At 43.2% G+C, this 20,825-nt stretch overlaps 1 protein-coding gene across 1 annotated transcript in view; it reads left to right on the top strand.

Annotated features, from left to right (window-relative positions):
- Positions 1–1,269: 1,269 nt before the first annotated feature.
- The window catches only part of NID1 (nidogen 1), a 70,588-nt gene continuing 51,032 nt past the window's right edge, over positions 1,270–20,825 (top strand). The window contains exons 1-8 of the mRNA XM_077812172.1: positions 1,270–1,302; positions 2,064–2,363; positions 5,623–5,852; positions 7,492–7,931; positions 9,344–9,493; positions 13,886–14,137; positions 17,589–17,789; positions 19,703–19,948. Coding sequence (XP_077668298.1) covers positions 1,270–1,302; positions 2,064–2,363; positions 5,623–5,852; positions 7,492–7,931; positions 9,344–9,493; positions 13,886–14,137; positions 17,589–17,789; positions 19,703–19,948 — 1,852 coding nt within the window. The remainder of the gene's footprint in view (positions 1,303–2,063; positions 2,364–5,622; positions 5,853–7,491; positions 7,932–9,343; positions 9,494–13,885; positions 14,138–17,588; positions 17,790–19,702; positions 19,949–20,825) is intronic.

Below are 20,825 nucleotides of genomic sequence, written 5' to 3'. Positions count from 1 at the left end.
TCATTCTCTGCCTCTGGGTCCCCCTCCCACTCCTCCTCCAGGATTTCTTCCTCTTGGCTCGATCCACTCTTGACTGACACATGAGCCACCAAAATAGCCACAGTGGTCTTCGCAGTGGAGTTGGGATTGCCGCCGAGTATTGCGTCCAGCTCTTTGTAGAACTAGCAGCTCGTGGGCGCAGCACCAGAGCGGCGGTTTGCCTCTCGCGCCTTGTGGTAGGAATTCCACAGCTCCTTCACTTTGACCCTGCACTGCAGCGTGTCCCGATCATGATCCCTTTCTGTCATGCTTCATGAAATCTGTCCATAGGTGGTATATCCGTACTGCTGGAGCACAGCTGGGACTGGACAGCATCCTCTCCCCAAATTCCGATGCGGTCCAGCAGCTTGGCATTGCTCCAAGCGGGGGATCGCCTGGTGCGTGGAGCAGGCATGGCTACCTGGAAAGATGCTCTGAGACCATTGCTCGCATCACCGAGCAAACAGGAAGGGGACTTTCAAAATTCCCAAGGAATTTACGGGGTGGGGATGATGGTTGGTCACCTAAGGGCAAACCGATGACCAGAGAGGCGATAACAGGCATTGTGGGACACCTCCCGGAGCCCAGTCACAGCTCTGTAATCGACCACAGTGTCTACACTGGCATCACGGTGCTGTAGCCCCAGTATAGAAAGGTGTTGGGTGGGTTTTTTACAGCACTGCAACTGTGCGGTTTCTTGCACTGAGTGGCTTGGCACTGTGTAAACCTTGGGAGTTACAGCACAGAAACCTGCTTTACTGTGCAGAAACTTGCCAGTGTAGACAGGACCAACAGTTACAGCAATCTTGAATGCAAGGAAGGAACGTGAGGAATGGCTTGATTGTGCCATTTGCACAAAGCCCTAAGCAGGGAAGTTGGGAGGAAGATCTATTGGCTGATCTGTTGCGGAAAGTTGCACAACATCTCTGCTCCTGCTGTGGGGGGCACATGATGATGCTGTTGATCCCTCACTTTCATCAGCCCCAAGCTCTCCTACAAGTGTATAATGTCATCCATACCACTGCTCCTGGGTCTTACAGTGTAGAAGTAGTGTGGTCCAGATTCAGGTGTCAATCTGAATAGCTCCATTGACATTAATGGAACTACACTAGTTTGCATTAGGTGAGAATCTGGCTCACTGGTTAGTCAACAAAGTAATTGTCCTAAGTATTTATTTATCCATTTTAAAATTCTAAGTTTGAGTATTTACTTCATTACTTTCATCCAGGGCTGGCCTTATGGGTGGGCGACATGGGTGACTGCCTAGGGCACCATGGTCAGAGGGTACTGTGGTCAAGAGGCAAGGAGTGGGGTGGGCCTGGAGTGCAAGGCCACAGAAGGGAGCTTGGGGCAATGGGAGTGGGGAAGGCATCAGGCACCTGGGGAGGAAGTGGGGGCCAGCGGTGATGGCGGAACTAATGGGAAAGCAGCAGGAGTCTGGGAGGATGAGTAGGAGGTGGGGAGAGGCAGTGGGTGACGGGGCACCAAAATACAGGCTTGCCCAGAGTGCCATTTTCCCTAAAGCCAGCCCTGCTTCCGTATCTAGCAGCACTCTTATGTAAACATTTTTAATAGCATAATGGCTAGTATCTAGTCATCTAAGAGAATCCATACAAAAGACTGCTTGCACTAGGTTTTGATCTATAAAGATTGAGAGTTTTGGAGTTTGTGAGATGTGCTTATTTTGTATTGATTTGCCATAAGCAGAGGTGAATGTGGTAACTTGTGAAGTACAGCTGTTTGAAATCTCATCCTTCAGAGAGAAGAATGTTCAGTTCTTAATGTACCTTGTTGCTGAACCATGAGAAGCTAAAACCCCAAGATTCCTCCAAATAGATATAAAAAGTTGTTTTTGGGATTGTCCTACAGGTTGTTAAACTTGACTTATCTCATAAATACAAGCTTCAGCTTCACTGATATTAGGTATTTGAGAACCGGAAATGTTTCAGTGGGTTTGAAAATACTACAAAAGTGTGTAGACTTATGAAATAGCCATGTGAACAATACTTACTGCCCTGTCTAAATGATTTTACCCTTTCTGTTAGGTGGCCACTAATGGGATCATTGCAGTGAATGAACCATCAAAAGAAGAAGAATACCTTGGTCAGTTCCCACTCAGTTTTGGAGCTATTGCTCCATTTTTGGCTGATCTGGACACTACAGATGGACGTGGGAAGGTGTTTTATAGAGAAGATTCATCCCCTGATGTCTTACAGCTTGCTGCAGACTATATCCAACGAGGTTTCCCTGAGGCCACTTTTGATCCAAGCAGTGTTGTCATTGTTACCTGGACGTTTGTGGCTCCTTACCACGTACGTGGAGAAGACCCCACTCTGGAAGGCAAGGTGAATATTAGACAGAGCTCTAAGATAGACCAAGTGCAACAGAAGTGTACCTCCATGGTCCATTGTTTTAAGTGTCAATTGTAATATTTCATACTTCAAAAACAAAATTATTTCAGTTTAAATACCTTACCACTTCGCTTTCTGTGCTTATCACAGCATTCACGAGAAGGAAATTTTTGGGAGGAGTTTCTCAGACGTATTTAAAAGATGTAAGCAGTTTGGCTTGTAGCATGTGGGTGGAGATGAGGACAAAGCTCACATGTTTTAACCTTTTTATTCAACTTTAAACTATCCTTGGGCTGTTATGTTAACTTTTACGACACCCAAAAATATGCCAGATACTTGGAATAATCGGGGAACTTAGAGGTACTAAAACCTGGAATTTTGGGGCTAAATTAACAAAGAAACTTAATGTGGTGCCACTCAACATCATTAGGTCTAACTTTCAGGTGCCTAGAAAATCACTGGGATTCACAAAGGCTGGATTTAGGCACCTAGGCTCCCTACACAATGAATGGAAGAGATGGGCATCTCAGAATAGGATTCACAAAAGCCAGCACACTAGGTGATGCCCTCACCAAAGATGGAAGATGCTAAGCCAAGGCGGGTGTGTGAAGCATTTCCCCGCCGTCTCATAGATAGGCGCCTAAGTCTGGGCCACCGGGAAGTGCCTCCTACAACGTGGGATTCTCAGCTGCAAATGCTCTCTTGGTGTGAGGTGCCTACGTTGTTTTAGTAAGAAGCTATCAGGGAGGGAGGAGGCGCAGCAGCACCCTCATAATGTTTGGTCCAGTGGTTAGGATACTCACCTTGGATGTGGAAAACCCCCAATTCAAGTCCCTCCTCTCCCTGATGGTGAGAGGAGATTTGAATTGGGCTCTGGTGCCTCTCTGGTGAGCATCCTAACCACTGGGCTATTGGATATTCTGACAGGGGTCTCTCTGTCTCTCCTGTTGAAGCTGTTGCACTGATTGGGCCAGAGAGAGCAGGTAAGTATGAGACTGACTCTGTAGCCTGATGTTTAGTGCACTCACCTGAAAGGTGGGAGACCCAGGATTGAGTCCCCCTACTTTTTAAAATTTATTTATCCACTTTTCAACAGGGGAGACTGAGAGAACTCCACACTAGAATATACCATGCCCCAGTGGCTAGTTTTTACTCCTGAGAGGTGGCAGAACCCACTTCAATTCTTTCCTGTGCCTCAGTTGGAGGGTGGTACTTAACTTGGGGGTCTCTCACATCCCAGGTGAATACCCTAACCACTGGGCGAAAGGTTATGAGGAAGGTTGTTCTTCCCTGCTCGCTCCTTTGTGTAAACTTTTCTGTCTTTGTGTAAACTTCTCTGTAAGGCCTGATCTGGTAGCTGATCTCTGAACATGCTTTCCAGACCAGGCCCTGCAGGCGAGTTAGGCAGAAGACTGTCTCTCTGTCTTTCCCTGGTTCGTGCATTGCTCCGGGGCTTAGGTGTCTGGATGCCTGGTGTGGGGCTGCAGTGCATGTGCTCAGGCAAAAACAGACACCTTGTGAACTTTTACTGCAGTTGAGGCATTGAGCGAGTTTTGGTGCCTACAGATTTCGGGGGCAGCTGATCAGAGGCTTTGTGAATCCCAGTGGGGCCTGATTCTGGGATTTAGGTGTCTAAAGTGGCAGTTAGGCACTTAAGTCCTCTTGTGAATCTAGCCCTTGATTTCTTTATGGATTGATCACATCTCATTCACCACAAACTCACATATCTGAAATAAGGCCTTCCATAGTAGTCTCTTTAAGATAAATGTATGATGATCCACGTATGCTTAGGACTTAATCTCACAATTTATTTGAGAGCTACAATCCCTCCTCCCCACCCCATCTTCTAAATCTTTTAGGTCCCATTCTGCAAAGATGTGAGCTCGTGCTTCATTTTATATACTGAGATTAGCTCCACTGTCAATGGGACTACTCACAGTGTGTAAAACTAAGCATGTGCTTCTGTCTTTCCAGGATCAGGGACTTGTTTTGCCAAATATTAGCTTCTTGTGTCTGACTAGGCCATGGGCATAGCATCCACCTTCCCCAGAAGGGGGCCTATGCTTGGGGCAGTGGTAAACAGCTAAAGTCAGATAAATGGCCCTCACTGGAACACTGTCTCAGCAAGGGCCACGATTGCAGTGGCATGGATGTTCTCTACCAACAAATAATAAAATCCTCCAAAATCCTCCCCAACCCGACAGCCCCAAAAATAAAAAATGCAGCTCAGAATTCAAAATTGGATGTGCTGTCTGCATCTAAACACACATCATGTACAGTCCAGTGCAGTACCACTAGGCCAGCGATTCCTTGACGTCTCAAAGGCCAGTTTGTTGTGGTAGCTTTGAGGTTGTTGCTTTTTAATTTGGTCATTTATTTATTGGCTTAGTATAAACTGGGCTTTATGAAAGGAATGGTCTGTTTGGTTGACAAGTATCCTGAACATTGCTGCTGGTTATCCAGTAAAGCTTGCACTGTGAGGGGTCCTGTATTGGGTGTTGCCCCTCATTGCACACCTTTGGCTTTTTCATCTCCATGTGGGGCTTGAGATGCCCCAGAATGCACTGAATTAGAGAGTTTCATTGAACTATGTTTCATCAAATTTAAAAGGATAGTTTCTCTGCTCTCTTTCTGTGGATATTCCTTTAATCTCCATGTTGAGCTTCAGCTGGGATTTAAGTCCTTGAAGCAGAAAACATCTGATAAATAAAAATGTAGTAGTTTTGGAAAGTCAGTATGAGTATTTGATCTCACCCAGCCATTGTGTAAGGACATTTCTCACTTGAAACTGAACATTTTTTTTTTTTTTGCCTTATTTTCGGAAGCTGTGAATTCAATATGCTATTCTGTGCAAACATTTGTAATTAGCATCTAAATTTGATACAAGATCTTCCAGGAACAGCCAATCCACTCAATTTTTCTGTTAAAAGGACTATTCAATTTGCTAAACATAGTACTGAACTTAGGGCTTTTTTAAGCATCCTAATGGCTATTTTACATTGACTTCAGTTTATCTGCAGTAAGACTTTGATTGTGACATTTAAGCATAGTCAACACAAATGTGTTTTTGAAAAAACAATTAAATCTGTTTCTTTGAAAAACTTCTCAAAGGAATTTAACAGTCTCTAATAATTGTGTAATGTACAACCCATTGTGTGAACCCAGATCTTGACTTTGATTTGTAAAGTGTCTTCCTTTTTTTCTAATCTTGAATATTTTCCCACAAGTAATGGAATTTAAATCTTCCCCACAGAGAAACACATTCCAGGCTGTTTTAGCCTCTTCTGATTCCAGTTCCTATGCTGTTTTCCTTTATCCAGAAGATGGTTTGCAGTTCTACAGTGCACACTCCAAGAATGCTGAGGAAAAGATTCCTGCTACAGTTGGCTTTAGTCAAGCTGCTACAAACTACTACTTGTGGATAAAACCAGGATCCTACAATACAGTTGCTAATGATGAAGAGTCCATCAAAAACCTGCATGAGTATGCTTTTTAAATAAATAAATAAATCCAAATCCCAGTTCTTGCTACTGTCTGACATGTTTTTATGCAGTCTGCAATGTGAGAAAATGTCATAGCTAATAAGCTTTCATTAGCCATTGTCTTAGAAATCATAAAATCTGATCGATGCTTTTTCAAAAGTGGGTGCTAATGTTGTCTTCAGTGGGAGCTATTGGGTGCCCAGCCCTTTTGAAAATTGGGGCACTTTCTGAGAAGCCTAACTTTAGGCATCCCTTTTTGAAAAGTCTTGGCCTCTGTTCATAGTTGTTGGAACTGCCTATGGGGGTGCTGCTGCTCCCCGGGGCTTGAAGTGGTTTTCATCAGATCCAGCGTTTACAGTTTGGTTGAATGGCTCTCAGCACCCCCACTGTACAATTTGTTCCAGCACCCCTGCCTCTGTTTTTGTGGGGAAGAGGGCAGAAAGGAAAGAGAGCAATTCAGAAAGTTCAGAGTGCTGCTATCAAGATGAATATGGGCCAAATTACACCACCTTTTCTTCCCAACCCTCTCTAACCTCCAGATATGTTCGAAAGAAGTTAGTTCTCAATGTAGATTAAACATGTTGGCAATACACCTCTACCCCCATATAACACGGTCCTTGGGAGCCAAAAAAATCTTACCACGTTATAGGTGAAACTGCATTATATTGAACTTGCTTTGGACTCGAGCATTTCCGTTATTAATAGTCACTTCCCGCCCCCTGACTGACCCCTCAGAACCCCTGACCCATCCAACCCCCACTCCTTGTCCCCTGATTACCCCCTCCAGAGACCCCCACGCCCGTAACCACCCCTCCCAAGACCCCACCCCCTATCTAAGCCCCCCTGCTCCTTGTCCCCTGACCGCCCCCTCCAGAGACCCCCCATCCCTAATCATCCCCAGGACCCCACCCCCTACCCAACCCCCCTCCTCCCTGTCCCCTGAGTGCCCCAACCCCTATCCACACCTCTGCCCCCTGACAGGCCCCCCGGGACTCCCACACCCTATCCAACGCCCCCGTTTTCCGTCCCCTGACTGCCCCGCCCCCAGAACCTCTGAACCATCCAACCCCCCCCGTTCAATGACCACTCCCGGAGACCCTCTGCCCCATATCTAACCCCTCGGCCCTGGCCCGGCACCCTAAACACGCCTCTCAGAGCAGCGTGTTGGAGCCAAACACGCTGACATGCTGATCTGCCAGAGCGCGCAGCCCCACCCCCCAGAGCGCTGCTTTACTGCGTTATATCCGAATTCGTGTTACATCGGGTCGCGTTATATCGGGGTAGAGGTGTACTATCCAAAATTTTAGCCATGTACGCTGAGCTGTATTTTGTATAGGTATGATAATTCATCCAATTTGTAGTTGTATTTATCAATGGAGTCTAGAATCAAATATGTAGTGTTTTTCATATAGAATTTCTATTTATTGTTACGTTTCAGAGTAGCAGCCGTGTTCGTCTGTATTCGCAAAAAGAAAAGGAGGACTTGTGGCACCTTAGTACTCGTGGCTCACACTGTCGCTCACGGAAGCTCATGCTCAGATAAATTGGTTAGTCTCTAAGGTGCCACAAGTCCTCCTGTTCTTTTCTTTACTGTTAAGTTACCTGACCCCTTATTTAGTGTGGTTGTTCTCTCTTTCTAGGAGCAGCAATTCTGGAAGGAAAGGAATCTGGGTTTTTGAGATTGGTAGCTCATCTAGTAGTATTGTGCCTGCCAAAATCAGCAACAGTCCAGAATTTGGTGATGATGAACAGTATCAAGGGGTGACCTCAAAACCAGCTGTATTGCACCATGACTCAGTTGAAATAAGCCAGCAACAAGTACCATATGACGTTCCCAGCAGAAGAGGGGATCAACAACATATTACATATAGAATTCCTCAGTCAGCTTCGGAAGATGACTTACAACCACCACACAAAGCTATAACAACAGAGACACCTCCAAGAGAGTCCTCTTTCAATCAACAGCCAGAACTCTCAACTGGGAAAACGCCGCCTCAGTTTCAGGTCCACCAGTTCCCTCAGCAGTATCCTCAGGTTATAGATGTGGAAGATATTGAAGATATTGAGGATACTGGGATTGGTAAGGTCATTTGTACTGTTTTAGGTTTTATTAGGGTTGGCACCTGAGTTTCCCCCTTCCACCTCATTCTCCCACCCCAGCACCCCAGTGTGGCTTCCATTTTGTCCTGAGACCAGTCTCCTCTATCCCCCTTATCCCCTTGTTTTCTGCTTCCCCCATCATGGGAGTATGTCGATGAAAGATCTGTACGGGCAGTGTGGGCTGCATGAAAAGTAGATTTATTTAAGGGGTGCTCTCTAAGCTGCTCGATATAGCCTATTTTCCCCCCAGAATGGCTTCCCACTGCATCCTCCATCCCAAATTGGCTCTTTCTTTTTGATTTGCCCTTAGACCTCTGAAATTCCAGACAGATCTGTTTAGTTTTGGCAATGTTAGGGGGACGTATGGAAAGTTTCAAGTCCAATTGTAATACTTGACCACAAACATGTATGGCCAGTTGTGCTTACCACAGACTTGTCCCTCAATGGGTCTGTTCTCAGTAGCTTGAAGGATCAATGCTGTGGAGAGACTAATGTCTCTGTGGAATAAGCGTATTAATACTTTTGAAGGGCAATATAGTCTCAAAGGTATCTCTGTCTTAACAACATTTTTTATTCAAGTTGTTTTGGTTATTATGGTTGTTAAAGTAATGACCTGCATTTTAACTGTTGCAATATGTTGCTGCACTTAGTAAGGATTGTGTATGTATGATACAGACTGTTTTCACAGAAGTATAACTTTATAAACTCTTTATAGAACACAGATGACTTGATAAAGTCAGAGAACCCTGAGCCACCACTACAAAAGGCTATGTACAGTTTAGGGTTCCCTGGTTTTGTGTGTTTAAAAGCTCTGCACTAGCAATGCTACTTGTTGAGGCAATGAATATACCAAATGTGAAGCCAAGTGCGACACAGAATAATTATTTGAATGACAGGGCTCAGAATGTTCCCTGACATCAGACGTGAGGATTGTTATATCTGTGAGCTTGGAAGAGCACAGGTGTGGGTTTTGACAGTGGGTGAATGGGCTGTCCCTTCTGGGCTGTCCCTTTTGGTGTGGGCTGGAAACCAGAACCTTGAGAAACTTTCCCCATGTTTAGCTTAAGGACCAGATTGACATCTGGCATTAATTGGTGTACTTCCATTGACATAACTTAAGACAGTAGAGCTCGACTGATTTACTGCAGCTGAGGATCTGGCCCAGTACCTTTTACTAGAATATTTGGGCAAATTAGCTATGTATTGCAAGGCAAGCAAAAATCTATTGTAGTTGTTTGCCTTTCCCAAAAGCTGATCAAATGGGCACAATGAAATTCTGAAGCTAACTCAGGATTGTGTTGTGTTCTAGTTGGCCCTATTGTGAATCTTTATGGATGTTATGGTTATAATGTAATATGCAGAATACTAATTGGTTGGTATTTCTTCCTGCAGTGTTCCGTTACCATACAGATGTCCAACAGACCTGTGCTAACAACCGTCATCAGTGTTCCGTTCATGCTGTTTGCAGAGACTATCCAAACGGGTATTGTTGCAGTTGTATTGCTGGCTACAAAGGAAATGGCAGGCAATGTGTAGCAGAAGGTAATTTAATTTTTCAAAGCTAAATAGTTGTACTAACGTTTTGTATGAGACATTTAACTTGTAATACGGTTATATGGATACATAGGCAATTAATTTTTTAAAATCCTCTTTAGTATAGAATGGGATGAGTTTGCTGCATTTAAATGTTTTTGTAAGTACCAGTTGAAAATTATGAGTTAAGTAAAACTCCTTAAACGATCTTGAAAAATCTTAATCTTGTGTATTTATTTGAAAGCCATACATAAACTAAGTTTAAGTGGACACATAATAAAGAACGTATCCATGATGAAGATGAAAATGTAACTTAACATGGAGAAAGCATTGCTTTTTAGAACCTAGGGTCACAGTTGAAGTGCTTTCATACCACTGTCAATAGCACTGACTGCCTATTTGTTTTGCATAATGGTCTACTACTGACAAGAAAACCAAATTGTCCGCACAATTGCAGACACTGATTCTAAGAGGGCAAGTCTCTGCTTGGAAGGAGCTTCTTAAAACAGACTTTTGCTTACACAATTACCATTTTTGTCTGCAGTAGAGTTAGCAACTATGCTTTAGAGAATTATGTCAGGGAAGGACAGCTAGGGATCTTCAAAGGGTTTGTGCAACGCAAAGTCCTTTTTCTGCCTGACAGCTCTACCACAGAGCTCCTCCGGGGAGACTACACTGGGGCCCATCGAGAACAAATTCCATCCTCCTCCTCCAAAGAACATTCAGTGGGTGGGGTGGAGGAGGAAAAGGAAGGAAAACCCCTTAAAACAACTGAAAGGCAGCAAACACAGATCCTGGTTCAGAATGAAAGAGTAAGAAAGCTGACTTTGCGAGAGACTTTTTATTTTTTATTATTTTAATCTTGCTGGGCTTATGCATTGGGCCATATGCCTTCTGTCTAAATAGGGCACTTTAATGGGCAGTTGTCTTGTCAATTTTTGGCCTCACTTCAGATTTTCAGAATGATTTGTTTCCTTAGACCATTAGTTGAGAGGAGATACATGGCATCAAGAAGTCTCGCTTCACTAATCTACAGTAAAGTGTTGTATCTTACTACAAGAAGTCGCACTGTGTTCCTTGGGAACATTCTTGAGACTTTATTAGACCAACCCAGATGAGGCTAACAGTACTGCGGTGAGGTTCTCTCTCTCATCCTGCTGGCTATCGAGTGTAGGCGCTCAGTAATGATGAGGCATTCCTCTTTTATAGGGTTATTGCAATGCGCACTGCTCTCTAGTGGAAGCCTTTTTGAAAAACATTCGCCCCACTAACGTGAATGCTGACCCTGAGTGCAAGACTGGTCCAAAATGGATGGAAGTGACGCTTCCTAATATTTATTGTTACCCTTCCTAATATTTATTGCTTGGAAAAGTACATTTTTCCATATAGTTATGGGGTGAAGAAAATATGTAAACGGCTGTCTGGAACATACGTCTACTGGAATAAACAATTAACAACCTAATGCCCTCAGTGTCTAGTCTAGTTCTCTCCCCCCTTTCGATGTAAACAGGAAGCAGACGAACTGGGACGTGTTGGATATCTGTAAATTTCACATATAAGCAAATGGGAATACTGAAGTCTTTGGCAGCCCACTTCTTAAAATGTAATGAATATTCTTCAGGAAACTTAGCAACTTTAAGTACTGTGCATTTAGGAAACCAGGGATTTGTTTGTTTGTAGAGCTCTTATGACTATATCCTGGACAGCTTTGTTATCAAAGCTTTTATTCTAGAGTTGACACCTTAACACTTCATTTGTTAAAATGGGCTGTGGCAGCGGAGAGCACCCAGCTTCTGCGAGCCGGACACATCACAGCTCACACAGAGCTTCCACACTACTCAGCAGCCTCCCCAGACGTTAGACATTGAGCACAGAGGCTAGAACAGCCTGTTGTATGTGACACCTTAGCCACTAGCGACCAGTGTTAGTATCTGAATTCTTAGTTTATGGGGCTTTGTGTGGAGAAAAATAATTGAAGGCTGCTTGGGCACCCTCAGTCCCAAAGCATAGGTTGAAGGCATTGGCGGGTAACTTTTTACCATTGCAGCCAAGGTGACACTTTGAATAATACACTGAATGGTTTAAAACTACTCCATTTTGCAATGGAGGTAAATATAAGAAATTACACAAGCTTTTCAGCTATGCTTGCTAGGACAGCTGAACATCTAAAGGAAAACTAGACCTTGGTTACTCTTTGAATTTCGTAGACCTGCAAAGTTCAGGGGGTAGCCCATCTCTAGAAAGAAACTTCTTTAAAAGGAATGCACAATCTGACTTTTACTACTGGAGTCAAAGTATGACTCCAGTTTCTTTGACTTTTTCAACTCCTATAGCAAATATCTAAGCTGCTTGATTTTGTTGGCTCTATATTTAAACATGCTCGTGTGAGATCCAAAAAGGAATTTCTTACGTATACACTTGTAATCCTTCTAGTGACTCAATCTGTACATGCATTTTGGCTGTTAAGTAACTGACTAAACGCTTTCCTTGCTTTCTGGTTTTTACAAAAGGCAAAAATTGCACTTAACTCAGTGTTAGTTACAAATTTAAACCAATCCAGAGCAAGGAAAATAAAAGATCTGAAACTAATGTAACTTGAACTTAATGCATGTACTTTATACATTAGAAAATACCACAGCACCCTAAATACTAATCCAGAATACTACCTCTGTGCAAAACTAGTGACGAATTGTATATGACAGAATTTTGAGGAAAGTTGAGGTATGAAAAATGTGGGACTATAATGGTACTCAGTGTCACCTTAAATACAGCGAAGCCTGCCATGACCACAATAGGGACCATACAAAAAATCTTGGTTGCTTAATGGAAGTAACTTCAAATAAAGGAGGAGCAAATTTGTACTCTGTAGCTCTGAAGATACTTTAGCGCAGTGGTTTTCAAACTTTTTTTCTGGGGACTCAGTTGAAGAAAATTGTTGATGCCCGCGACCCAATGGTGCTGGGGATGAGGGGTTTGGGCTGTTGGGAGGGGCTCAGGGCTGGGGCAGAGGGTTGGGGTGCGGGCTGTGGGGTGGGGCTGGAAATGAGGGGTTCAGGGTTTGCGAGGGGGCTCTGGGTTGCAGGCTCTGGGGTGGGGCTGGGGATGAGGGGTTTGGGATGCAGGAGGGGTTCTGGGTTTGGGGGGGCTCAGGACTGGGGCAGGGGGTTGGGGTGTGGGAGGGAGTCAGGGCTCTGGGCTGGGGGTGCAGGCTCTGGGATGGGGCCGGGGATGAGGTGTTTGGGGTGCAGGAAGGGGTTCAGGGTTTGGAGGGTGCTCAGGGCTGGGACAGGGGATTGGGGCGCGGGGTTGGGGCGTGGACTTACCTCCAGCGGCTCCTGGTCTGTGGCGCAGCTGGGGTTCAAAGGCAGGCTTACTGCCTGTCCTGGCACCGCGGCCAGCAGCAGGTCCGGCTCCTAGGCAGAGGCACGGAAGCGGCTCCGCGCAGCTATTGCCCGCAGGCACCGCCTCCCCTCCCCCTCCAGCCAGTGGGAGTGCGGAGCCAGTGCACGGGGGGGGGGGTCCTGAAGAGCCCTGTGGCCCCCCTGCCTAGAAGCCTCACCCGTTGCTGGCTGCTTCTGGGTGCAGTGCAGTGTTGGAGCAGGTAGGCACTAGCCTGCCTTAGCTGGGCAGCAGCGCCGATGGGACTTTTAATGTCCCGGTCAGTGGTGCTGACCAGAGTCGCTAGGGTCCCTGGGTGCTGAGCAAGGCAACCCAGTGCCTTACATGCCGTGATCCCATACTTGGTTGTGACCCAAACTTTGAAAAACACTGCTTTAGGGCAGACTCTGAAGGCAGGAATTTATATAATTAGGGGGGTTACTGTATGGCATTCACTATTTGCAGATGCTACAACAGGGGTTCTCAAATTGCGGGTAGGGACCCCTCAGGGGGTCATGAGGTTATTACCTGGGGGGTCGCAAGCTGTCAGCTTCCAATCCAAACCCCGCTTTGCCTCCAGCATTTATAATGGTGCTAAATATATTAAAAAGTTCTTTTAATTTATAAGGGGGTCACACTCAGAGGCTTGCTATGTAAATGGGGTCACCAGTACAGAAGTTTGAGAACCACTGTGCTTTCACAAAACAGCTTGTTTATTCAACTATCTATCCCTGGGAAAAATGAAAAAGGACAAGATCTAATTATTGTAACTCTGCCCACTCTCTCTTTTTCATAGCAATGAAACTGTAATTGCCTATGCAACTTTACACCTCATTTGTAGGTGGCTTGTATGTCTAACACTGTGAGCATCTGTCTCTTGCCATGCATGTTGACACTAATTTTCTACTTTCTATTTGCACAAAATTAATACACTGATTAGAATACGTAGCTCTGAACAATGTGTTAATTCTGTTTTTACTTTGTGAAATTCTTTACCTTACATTGGTGTTTTTGATTTACCAGGTTCTCCTCAGCGAGTGAATGGGAAAGTGAAAGGGAAAATCTTTGTAGGAAGTAACCCAGTTCCAGTTGTATTTGAGAACACTGACCTCCATTCTTACGTTGTGATGAACCATGGGCGAGCATACACTGCTATCAGCACTATTCCAGAGGTGCTGGGGTATTCTCTGCTTCCTCTTGCTTCTGTTGGAGGTATCATAGGATGGATGTTTGCTGTGGAGCAGCAAGGATATAGAAATGGATTCAGTATTACAGGTAACTTTTTTTTTATTAGAACTTGTTTAAAAAACTGCTTTATACTTTTTTTGTGGCTTGAGGCAAGAGAACTGTTAAACTAGAATACTTTGAAGTAAATTATTAGAAAGATGCAGAAGCTCCCTGTTTCCTGACTAGTATTGGTTGGTTGGTGCTATATCAAACCTTCTGACCATTTCTTCTGCTGATATAATACAGATATCTGGAATTTTTACTTTGCACTAGGCACAAATGCCTAGTAGTCACCCAGAAACCCTGAGCACTGAGTCGAAGTGGATTAGCCAGTTCCCATTCAATGAACTGATGTTATCAGAAAGCAGGTGACCAAGTATTTTGGGAGGCCTGGGTATACAGCACCTCTGAAAATTGGTCTGTGTGTGTTAACAGAGTAAAATTTTCTGTTGCCCCCTTTTTTTTTTTTTTTTTAGAGGTAAAAATGGATGGAATTTGAAATCAGCACTTGATACAGAGGCGTGAGCCAGGATCCTTTCTTTTTCTTACTTCACATTGTTGGAGTTTTCTCAGTGTCTCACGTGGTGGCTAGAACTTACTCTGAATTCACCAGCTTGTACAGATGCAGCAGCTTTTCAGTTGAGAACTCATACTATGTCTAGATGCAAATTCCTAGATAACTGAAAATCATGTCACTTAGCAAGACCAGGTGGATGAGGTCCAGGGCCCCATGGGTGTGGGGGCTGTGAGCCGGTTTCAAGGGATCCACCAAAACAAACCAGAGAGCAGGGCCAACATTAGACTCACTCGGGCCCAGGGCAAAAAGCTGAAGACCGAGCCCCGCCCCCCAGGGCAGAAGCCGAAGCCCGAGCAACTTAGCTTTGAGGGGGCCCCTTGTGGTGTGGGGCCCCGGGAAATTGCTCTGCTTACTAGCCCCTAATGCCAGCCCTGGCTTTTAATCTACTGGATACGTAGAAAAACAGTTGTTGTGGTGCAGGTGGGCCGTGGAGTTTTCATAGCAGTCGGGGGGGAGGGGGGGAGCGGACTCAGAAAGAAAAAGGTTAAGAACCTCTGTTTTATTGAACCAGCTTCTGTTGGTGAGAGTGACAAGCTTTCGAACTTACACAGAGCTCTTCTACAGGTTTGGAAATTCCAGATTAAAAAGATATTACCTCACCCACCCCGTCTCTCTAATATCCTGGGGCCAACATCCTGGCTACAACACCACAATCACATCACTTGAAAGATCAATTTCCCTCGACTTGCATCTTTAATTTGTTCCTTCTTAATACAGCTGGCTATTTGGCAGTTGTGTAAATAGTCATAAAAATGTAAATGGCTCTTAATTCAATAAATCACAACTGTTGCAAAGTGTGGAGAATCTTTCAGCATAGGGAAACCTTTATATTACAGAACTAGCATAAAAAGATGCTCCTCCCCACTAAACGGTAAAGACTTAAATCTGTAGAGTCATTTTTAAATTATACTTGTACATAAATTTATAAAATTTAAAATGCTCATGAAACCAATGGGTCTTGTTGTACCCTGGTATGGCAACAAAGCTGGCCTTGAGACACTTGAAAGAAGCAGCTAACAAGCAACAAGGTAGAAAGGAAACACCCTCAAATGAAAGTTTGGTGTAAATGTTTTGGTGTCCTCAAAAATTCAGTATTTACATTTGTTCCTTTGCAACAGCTGCTGCCTGCTGACATTGCCTAAAATGTGGTGAGATTTTTGTTTATGATACCACATGAAAAGAGTCCTGAGCTTTCTCAGATTGTACACTTTTGCTGATGTTTAATATTATCCTAGTCTATCAATGTGCTATGGGGAGGCTATCCTTCTAATGACAGGAGAATTAGAGCCAGAGGACCCGTTGGTGAGAGGTGCTGAGCACCTGCAACTGAAATGTTTGGTTGTAGCCACTTCAAGTCTCTTGGTAGTTATCCCTAAATGGGGAAACCTGTTTTTTCCCCTCTGATTACTGTAAAATCATTTGGGGGCATATTTATTGCCTTGTATAGAGAAATCTTTTAAATAAGGCACCAAACAAGGTGTATAACACAAAGGGTGGGATTTTCAGAACTCCCAAAGTCTTTTAGGAATACAAGTCCCCCCGAATTTCAGTACGAATTGTGCCTCTAAGTGAGTTTGGGATTTTTGAAAATCCCACCTGTAAACAAAAATACAACACAATGAGGTGAAAGCAGAATTCGAGCCTGAAAGGTGAACTTTTTACCTGCCAAGACTGGAGTGCAAGGATCTGTGTTTTCTCTACAGCAGCAAAAAGACTTTCAACCCAGATTCTCTGCTGTGCTCAGCTTTTGCTTGACACAAAAAAGATGTGGGGTTATTGGGGAGCCAGTTACAGCACCCTGATTATCAGGGTATAGCTGTGCTGAGTCACCATGTAGGTTAGATATTTCAGTTGTTTATAGTCCCAAATAAACTATATGCTAGCTCTGTCCTGGCTAAGCCCTCTCCTTGTACCTCTGTGCTGGGCTGGCTAAACAGCCACTGGTAGCTAAAAGGCCCCCATGCTGGGGGTATTCTCAGCTAGGTAGATTTGGCTGCTTTTGAGCACCTGCAAAGAAGAGGCCAGAATGCAATGAAAATCTGGCCCTATGAATACCTAAAACATATTAGGCTTTAGGTGCTAATGATATCACCAGGGGAAATGCTGCAGGGGAAATGCAGAACCTTCAACTGCAGTTTTGGCAGGCAAGTGAGAGATTCACTGATTTTTGTTAAAATTCCTATACATTTCAGAAGTATTTTTGTAATTCAGGGCTACATATAACTAGAGATGGGACTGAATTTCTGGAATGATTCAAATTCTCAGACCCATCTGTGAATATAATCTGATTTAGAGTTTATGCATTTTTTTAATTTGATGCTTTACAGTTCTGTGGTACAAATTTTGTCAGCCTCATCAGTATGTTAATTGAATATAGAATTTTTTTCTTGTTTTTTTGTGTATTTATTTATTTATTTATTGACTTCCTGGAAGCTAGTTCAGGAATTTATCATGTACATTTCAATTTTTTTTAAAATTTGGGACCAGAAATTTTCTGTCTGTTTTAAATCGCTGTTCTCTTAATAGAGATATTTTCTCTAAAGAATAAAACCACTTTTCAACTATACCACACATGATAAGACTTACTATTGTATATTTTGGCTCTGCTTCAACTCTTCTCTTGATCTGAAACCTTCTCTTCTGCCTTATTTACAGTTCAAAATGTTTAGTACATAAAAGTCTGGGTTCTTTTACTATACTCAGTGATAGTGTGTCAATGGCAATTTCTAGAACAATAATTTTGCCCTTATATGGAAAAAAAACCGTGAACTATTAGAAGATCTTGCATAACAGCTTGGACAAAATATTTGCTTTTTTTGGTTTGTTTTTTCTTTTTTCTTTTTTTGTTTTGAAGGGTTGTGGACAATGGTTTGACTAGATGGATTCAAACTTAGTCATGGTTTGCTTAATCTTGATTTCTAGGTGGTGAGTTTACACGGCAAGCTGAAGTTACCTTCCTTGGCAGTAATGAGAAGTTGGTTATCAAGCAAAAGTTCAGTGGAATCGATGAACATGGTCATCTTACAATCAGCACAGAAATGGAGGGCAAAGTACCCGAGATCCCATTTGGTGCATCAGTCCACATAGAACCATACAATGAGCTCTATCACTCTTCTAGTTCTGGTAAGAAGCAACATGAATTAATGGAGGTGATTATCAACCATATTCAACAGAAGAGAAAATAAGAATCTGAAAAAACATTGCCTGTTACATAGGTTCATACCTGTTTTCAGTGTAGAGTTTACTACCATATATTTGTTCTTTGGCTCTTTGGAACAACTCAGTGAGAATGTTTTAATAACCTTTATCTCTGAAAATTGCATGTTCTTGGTCTCTTATGTGAGGTTTTGAATTTTTTTTTAATTATGTGGTGTCAAAAAATGCTGGACTGACAACTCTAGAGACAGTGAAGGGGCCTTTCCTTTATCTACAAAAGTGATGCAGTGTAGACAGCAGCAGTGAAAATTTCCTGCATTGCTTACTAATGTTTCAGTTCTGATCTAGAGGGCTCAAGAGGAGAGGCTAATTTGGTTTTCCATCCTATTCTGTCCTTGGTCTGTTTTCTAAGCCCTGGTCTACAATGAGGGCGGGAGGGGGGTGGGAGATTGGTCTAAGTTACGCAACTTCAGCTACGTGAATAATGTAGCTGAAGTCAACGTACTTAGACCTACTCACCGTGGTGTCTTCACTATGGTGAGTCAACTGCTGCCGCTCCCCCGTCGACTCCGCCTGGGCCTCTGGCGGTGGTAGAGTACAGGAGTCGACAGGAGAGCCCTCGGGGGTCGATTTATCGCGTCTAGACTAGATGCGATAAATCGACCACTGCTAAATCGATCACTGCCCGCCGATTCAGCAGGTAGTGTAGACATACCCTAAGACTACCATTAACTGTATGTATTGCTGTGAGGCTTTTTGCAATGCTCCACTAGGAACTGGACTGAACCGTATGTATCAGTTCACACAGGTCAATTACCAGTTATGTGGTAGTAACAACTATCTGTCACTGTGACTTGGGCAGGATATGAATGAGCAACGTGGAAGCAAGAGGCTGTTTAGCCCATTTCCAGTTCCTTGTGCCACCCCATCTCCACGTCTCTCTTCCTTCAAGAAACTGCAGAAATATGTATCTGCTAAATTAGACCTCACATAATCATAAACGGCTGCTTATTTCACCAGCCTATTTACTTAGCTTGACACGCCTTGAAGAAGCTTATAGCATACTGGACTTGTCTGAATAATGGGCTGCCAGATAGCAGGTATTCAACTTTTTGGCCTAAATCCTGTGAGCAGATCCATGCAGGTGGTGCCCTGTATTCATTTAGAGCTCAACTGACTTCAGAGGGGGGTTGGGCATTACAATTAATCCTGGCAGACCTTCTTGAAGGATCACGGCCTTGGTCTCTTTTTCACCATACAGAAAACTGCTATGGAACTTGCAGATTTGATAGTTCTTATATTTTATTCAGGATTTTGTCAGAAAATCGAGATAACATATTGAAATGAACAAAGAGCAAGTGTTTTTGGTATTAGTGGCTGCTGTTCTTTTTAGATATTTTGAACATTCAGTGACTTGTTTTGGTGAACTTGCATAACAAGTTTCTTAAACTGAATTTGCCTTTTCTCCATGTCTTACCAACCATACAAATTTGCTAAATTATGTTTAGATAAATAGTTAGCACATTGAAACTCTGATACATGAAAACAAAAGACAGGCCAAATCAAGTGAAATTTCCTCCTTTTGAATAGAGAAACATGGCAGTGCTTTCAGGGCTGGCTCTAAGTTTTTTGCCGCCCCAAGCGGAATGCAGCCGAAGCCGAAAAAAAAGGGCCGGAGTGCTGCCGAAGCCAAAAAAAAAAAAAAGGGGGTGGGGGAGGCTTGGTTTACTGGTGCCTAGAGCCGGCCGTGAGTGCTTTATAGCTGCTTGTCTGTAAAATTCTGTTTAATACTACCTTGCTTTGATCCATATCTGCAGATGGAAATGGGCTTTGTACTCTCCCTTTCCTCTCTTATTCATGTGGTATTTATTGTATTTCAGTGATCACATCATCTTCTACCAGGGAATACACAGTGACAGAACCAGAACGAGATGGGATTTCTCCCTCCTACACTGTAGCCTACCAGTGGCGACAGACCATCTCATTTGACGAATGCATTCACGATGACTCACATCACGCTATTTCTGCCACACAGCAACTATCAGTAGACAGTGTTTTTGTCCTGTATAATAGGGACGAACAAATTCTGCGATATGCTATGAGCAACTCAATTGGCCCAGTCAGTGGTACGTATATGATAATTCTTCAATTCCTCTTTTGGGGCTTGGATTGTGGGAGATAAACTCCTTTATATTTGACTTAGCATTAGCTGGATGTTAATGAAATAGATTATATATCTGCGTTACTTACCTGGAATTAAAAATGCCTATGGACCTTTCTTAAAAAAGGTCCAAAATACTTCTTGTAAATTGAGCACCTAACTCCTATTGAATTTAAGTGGGATTTGAGTGCCTAACTCCTAGGCTACTTTGAAAATACCAGTATGAATCTTTTCCTTACTAATACATTCATGGAGAATTTTCATTTACCTCATGTACTTTTATCTTTTAAACGAATAACAGTTCTGTCATCAATGAATCCCTTTTTATACTGTATGGGAGCAGAAACCCACTGCATCAAAAAACAACCCAGTACTAGAATGAATCATGTGCCATTAAACAGAAGCTAGTTTCTAAGAGCCATCTTTCAGCCAGTCATAGCATTTCATTTCTGGATGATGTGCAATAGCCAATTATACAAAATGTTTTATTTGAGTCAAATGATAAACTTGTTTGTGTGTGTTGGGTTTTCTTTTATTAATTTTGTTTTTGTTTCAATCTGACACTTATTTTAAGGGATATTTGTGCAAAGGTTGATAAGTCTGGGCAACCTTAATGACAAGTTAGTGAAATTCTTTTTTGCAGGAATTAAATTAGGTATGAATGAAGGAACAATTTAAAAATACAAACCAAGTGAGTATAGAAAGGAGTATGTCAGTTTTTGACAGCAAGGATACAGGTAGAAATAAGGCATCCCTAGCTACTGAAAAAAAGCATCCCAACCCAAACAAAGCAATCTTATTTAGCGACTCAAGAGACTGGAAGGTAACTATACACGTGATTT

The sequence above is a fragment of the Eretmochelys imbricata genome, chromosome 3 (assembly GCF_965152235.1).
Source record: "Eretmochelys imbricata isolate rEreImb1 chromosome 3, rEreImb1.hap1, whole genome shotgun sequence".
In the NCBI taxonomy this organism is placed as follows: Eukaryota; Metazoa; Chordata; order Testudines; family Cheloniidae; genus Eretmochelys; species Eretmochelys imbricata.
Note: the sequence above shows the minus strand (reverse complement) of the source record. Positions and strands in the feature narration are given on the sequence as shown.